At 36.6% G+C, this 5,852-nt stretch overlaps 1 protein-coding gene across 1 annotated transcript; it reads left to right on the forward strand.

The window, feature by feature from the left end:
- The first annotated feature begins 2,468 nt into the window (after window positions 1-2,468).
- Window positions 2,469-5,123, forward strand: LOC114712472 (pentatricopeptide repeat-containing protein At4g11690-like). Its single transcript, XM_028897021.1, has 2 exons — window positions 2,469-3,239; window positions 4,759-5,123. Exon 1 carries the CDS (start codon window positions 2,469-2,471, stop codon window positions 3,225-3,227), a length of 759 nt encoding a protein of 252 aa, XP_028752854.1. The 3' UTR covers window positions 3,228-3,239; window positions 4,759-5,123.
- The last annotated feature ends 729 nt before the right edge of the window (window positions 5,124-5,852 follow it).

A 5,852-nucleotide genomic window follows, 5' to 3' on the forward strand; every position in this document is an offset into this window, starting at 1 on the left:
TGAGTGATTTTTGGAGAGTTATCAATATATTTTAAGAGATTTCTAAAAATTAATTGGAAGATCTGATTATGGGTATTATTTGGGGGATTATCTTATAAATATCTTGGTTTCAAATAAATTAAAATAATTAATATTAAGTTTAAGATTTATTTGATTTTATCTTATCTTCTTTCAATTTCTTATAGTTTATTTCTTTTCCTTTTATTTGTTTTATGTTCTTCTCCCTTCAACAAGCATAAATGCACCGTTTAGGCCATTCTTAAATATAGAGTCGAGAATATGAGTTAGGACCCACGAGTCAGCCCGTCAACCTGCCATAAAAGAGCGGGTTAGGGTTGGCATTTTGCCAACCCATCAAAATGCGAGCTGCTCTAGCCTGTACCGCATAACCCGCAGGCTGTGGTGGGCTAACCCATGGGTTGGTGGGTTAGCCCGCCTAACCCGCCACCTTTTTTTTAAAAAAAAATTTTCACATAAATAATATGTTATTATATTTGAAAATTTTCTTCTCTTATTTAGATTTCAATTTTCATGTTACATAATACATATATAAATAAAAAATATTTTTAAAAAATAAGCATAATATATTTATAGCAAAAATTTAATAATTACAATCAAATATAAGGTAATATTTATTACAAAAACAAGTGTTTTAGAAAAACATGATAAATGAACTTTAAAAAAAAAGAGATAAATGCACTTCTAATTTATTATGAGATAGTGTTTTGTATCAAACATCACATTTGTATGGAAAAAATTATAAAATTTATCACTTGATGAGTTGATGTTGAATGTTAATCATGTAAAATATTTGTAATGTATTGTTTTATATTAATATTGACTATTTTAAATATGGTTAAACATAATTTATACTTGTGATTGCTTTTAAAATTTTAGATCATTATTTATTAATTTAAAAAATTAAATAAAAATGAGATTTAAAAATTAAGAATTAAAAAAAAAAAAGATGGCGGGTTGGCCCGCTAACCTGCTGTGGCGGGTTAGGGTTAGGATTTTCCCAGCTCGCCAAAATGCGGGTTGCTCCAGCCCGCATCGCATAACTCGCAGGTTGTAGCGGGCTGGTCCACAACCTGCGGGTTGACTCGTATTCCCAGCTATACTTGATTGGAGTCACGGGGAGCATGTGTAGATTGTGGAGATTGGGACGACAACGTTTTGGGGAAGCAATTTTTGGATCAGGGGAGACCTGGAGGGCTATTCATCATCGTCTTAGGGGGTGTTTGGATAGAAACCAAACCATGATTTCAGAAGTGCTTTTATGGTTTACAAAGTAAATATGTAGAGGAATTTGTCTCGTTTTACAAAAAAATACTTTTAAAACCATGGTTTGGAGGTTGCCAAACACTCTAAGAAGGAAGGCGCCGAACTGGTGGGGAGAGGGAACAAGTCCTGGGAACAGAGGCTGCATTTTCGGACTGTCCATCATCTCCTCCAATCTTCCTCTTCCGCGGCTTTGGGGGCTCTGGTCAATGGGTTCAGTGGAGAAGATCAAAGATGAAAGGACGTCGCCGACGCTTGTTTTGGACTAGAGGGAGATCATTGCTCATCATCTTCTCGTAGAGGAGGCAGGACGATTTTGGGTAGTTTTTCTGATTCGCTGGACCTAAGGAGAAACGCCGTTGATGCTGGAGCTTGGCTGGAGACCGAATCTGGTTCATCGACGTTTTCTTCTTCTTCTCTGGACCGAATGGTTCTAGTAGGAAGGAAGCATTGTCGAGCTGGAACAGAGCTACCGTTGCTGGAGACTTGGTTCTTGTTTAGTTTACAATTATTCTACTTCCATCATTCCCTTGTTCAGATTTTTCATTCCAACTGTTAACATTATTCTATTATTCCATTATGTCATCTTGTTTTGAAATCATTGTTGCTGAATCGGAATTGCCTAAAGTCATACGTAGCTAATCTTGTTTTGCAACCTAAAGTACCATGAAGTTGTATGTGAATCAGAGATTATTCCCACCGTTTGGTTATGCTTAATTTTTAATCTAGTGTACTTAATCCTGTATTTAATTTTAACTTGCTTAGTGTTTGGCCAACATTGAGTTTGTTTTGAAAATTTAGGATTGAATTTGACAAATAAAATCTTAAACAGACCGTGAGATTAAATAATGTGGAGTTGGAGACATATACCTAAAGGTTCCACGTAATCAAATTAGAGTGAAATTAGATTAAATTGGACCTTATATAATTGTATGAGAGATTACATAATTAATAGAGATAGGGTTATAAATGAACCAATAGACACTTTTAACTACTAATATTCTAGATTAACTAATTAAATTTAAGTATAATTAATTTAGTGTAGATAAAATCTAAGAATCAATAATAGATTAGCAACTCTGTGTTGTTGTTCTTGTCTTTTTGAAATTGTTAATCGGTAACCCTTGCTTTGTTTCATTTCAATTTTATTTCAAGCACCCACGCATGATCTGGGCATGTGACGCGAAATGAGTTCACTCCGGCGGCTTCATTTTCCCGGTGTTCCGTCAAAAGCCATTGCCATTTTCGGTTCACTCTGCCATAAGCTTCTCGCATCGCCCTTCTATTCTTCTCTTTCTTCCTCAGGGGAGTCCCCTCTTCAATCCGATTCCACAGAGCGCATTCTCACCGATGAGGAGCTCACAGAGATCAACCTCCTCATTCCTCGCCTCTGCGACTCAAACCAACTCGCCACAGCTGTTAATCTCACCACCACCGCCCTCCTTGCGAACCCACCTCTGAAATCCCTCTCCATCTCCGTCTTCATCGATTCTCTTGCTTCCCAACCTGACATGACCCACGCCATGTCCCTTCTCACGCGCCTCAAGTTCACTCCACCTTCATACCCTTATCTTAGACCCATCATCATTATGCTTGTCACTTCGTATTTTAACAAGTATAAATACAAAGAAGCCCTCAAAGTGTTCAATTGGATACAGAGGCCTGACTCCCCGTGCTCGCCAGATGAGAAAATTTATGGGATTTTCATTCATGGGTTTTGTAGAAAAGGCTTCGTTCTTGAGGGTTTGAAGGTTTTGAGGGCTATGGTGGGGGCTAACACGGCGCCTACTTGCGATTCGAAGGATTGTGTATATCGCGGATTGTTGAGGCAGGCTCGGATAAAGGAGGCAAAGGAACTAAATGACGCTTTTGGTTGTGTAGATGTTGCGGGTCTGAAGAGGATTTCACTTTTGTTGGAAAACATGATTGCTGAATGGAAAGACTAGAACAAGTAAGCTGTATGTTTCAACTCTGTTCGCAATTTCTTGCTAATTGGTCGAGAACTTTACGATAGAAATATACTTATTAGGGATTATCAAACTTTATGTATATGTTGTTTAGTATTGTGATGCAAGGTGACAGTTTACATTTATTTGCACTCATCTCACATTTCCTATGCCTTGAGTCTTGTGTATTATACAAAAAGTTTGCACTTAAACATTCTTTTAGCCAAGTTTTTCATTTCGCGTGATGAAATGGGTGAGTTAATTGATGGTAAAGAGACTTAATCCCTTCATGTTTACTGATCCGGAGCTTCTAACCCAAATAGTAAATTAATTTAATAACTTACGATATAACCTTTGTGCTTGTAAGCCAGAGCATATAGTTGCCATATGTCTAAACATATAGTATCGGTTTCTATGCTGTTTTGGTCATTTAAGTGGATCAATTTGGATGTCCTTGTATTGCTACATTGACTTTCCATTCCAGTAGCTTCTGATATAAACACTTCTTAGGTTATAGTGAAATGCACTTAAGACTTGTTCAGTATGTTGTTGACATTTAACATGCGCTAGGAAGATTCTTTTTCTTTCTTCTTTGTTGCCCAATAGGCTATCAAAATTCCTAGATTTCTTGATTATATTAGTATATAGCATTCTTAGATGTCTTTAAAGATGTTGGAATAGTGTTTTTAGGCCTCAATTCCTTCATATTCTTCTAAATAGAATTAAAAAAATATACCAGAGAATCATGGATATATGAACCATTTATGAATAAGACATTTATAGCAGACTACCTAAGAATTCTATACGCCCTATCCTCTTATATAGAGGCATGTCCCTTGATCTTTGGCATGCACATGGATCCAATTAAGTAAGGATAAGTGATCCTTTGTCTTCTCATTCCTTGTAGCTAGTACAAATGACTGTCACATGTTCGTATGGGAAAAAAAGTCTTAACAGTTTTTAATATGATTTACTGGACATTTGAATTTAACCTACTTCATTTTTTATCTGATAAATGTTTGGATGACAGATATTTTACATCCGTCATACTTACTATGGAGATTATGGTTTCACTTACTATGTGTCACATGCTTGCTGAATTTAATACTTCCAAATGCTGAAACATTCTTAAATGTGCATGGAGTGTTATCTGTTATAGAGTTAGTTCACCAGTAACCTAAAAACACGTATTTGACTCTTATAGCTTGAATTGTTTTGATTGTGTTTCATTGCTTAAATTTGAAATGGGTTCAAGTAGGCAGACATTTTTATCTCATTTGGCCAAAATAGGATATGAGGTGCTTCATACTTGAGAAAAGCACGGTGGAAGTTGATTTATGCTTAAAAGGTACTTTTGAGGTATTCTAGTCAAGCAATAATTCCATATGCTGACCAAATAATTCATATTGATGAAATTGAAAATGCTGTGTCTATTGAAATCTGTGTATAGTTAGTTCCTATGATGCTTTTTACTCAAGAGCTGCTTTCTGTTTGTCAGACCAGCTTATGAATTTTTTTTCCCATGGAGCAGAGACATGGACACCAGACCTTAGACATGATGCATGCACTGATCCGACAAAAACTAGAACCTAGGGACTGGACACGTTGAAGATATATGTGCAAAACCTTGTAGAGTACGATAAAGATGGTCTTACTTCTCAAATTGAGGTACCAGCTCAGAGAAGGCGGCTGCTGCCAGCCGTATACCAGGGTCTATAAATAACCGAAGGGTAGGTGCAGCTGTTAGAGTAGAATAGATCCTCTGAAGTTGAATGCAAAATGTGGATGTTATAATGGTACTATTGTTAACTTTGCCAGCTTCACATATTATTGACCCTAGAAGATCTGTATCTGCCAATAGAGTGAGTTAATCTCAGTTTTGGGAGTCTTCGCTAAGGAGAGGACTGGCCTTTTTGTGTCAAGTTTATTTGTAGTTTCATTTCAGTTGGGTTTGAGGAGGGACTGATACAGTCTAACCTTTTAGAGGTCTCATTTTTGTCTAAGCATAATGATGAGCAACAAGAGTTCCTCATCTATGCGCGCCATTTCAAGAAAGTTAGGAATGAGTCATTCAATTGCCAAGCAATGTTTTCCTCGTTTGGATAATGCTAGGAATGAGTTCAAGTGCCGAGAAACATCGTCTCTACTAGGCTCTTCAAAAATAGACAAATCTTTCATCTCGGCAGTAAGCCTAATACTATGTTTATTGACTAGGAACAAGCTATGGCTTGGGCATTTGAGTGAAGTGCTTCCTAGTGCAAGATATTGTTTGTGCACTTGGCATTTGTTGCTAAATGGCATCGAGTGCCTAGAGAACTTGATGAAAGAAGACTCACTTTTTTGACTAACTTAAAAAAATGCATGCTTGGTTCTTTTCAAATGGATAAGTTTGAAGGAGTGTGGATGATTTGTTATATTTTTACAGTGTCCATGAAAATGGGTGGTTGAACTGTACTCATAATATTACGGAGAAATAAGCTAGATGCTACATAAAGGACGTTCTCACACTAAATATGAGAAACACACAAATTAGTGAAAGTATGAATGTTGAGGTAAAGAGATATGCAAAAACAAAATTTAAAGATATCAAGTAAGGTCAACCCGAAATGCATTTATCTTGTGCCA

The sequence above is a fragment of the Neltuma alba genome, unplaced genomic scaffold (genome assembly GCF_004799145.2).
Source record: "Neltuma alba isolate B1F8T4 unplaced genomic scaffold, ASM479914v2 tig00001828_pilon, whole genome shotgun sequence".
Classification (NCBI taxonomy): Eukaryota; Viridiplantae; Streptophyta; class Magnoliopsida; order Fabales; family Fabaceae; genus Neltuma; species Neltuma alba.

Bases quoted from the DNA above. Each gene is read 5' to 3' on its own strand.
- LOC114712472 (XM_028897021.1), top strand. From the start codon at position 2,469: ATGAGTTCACTCCGGCGGCTTCATTTTCCCGGTGTTCCGTCAAAAGCC.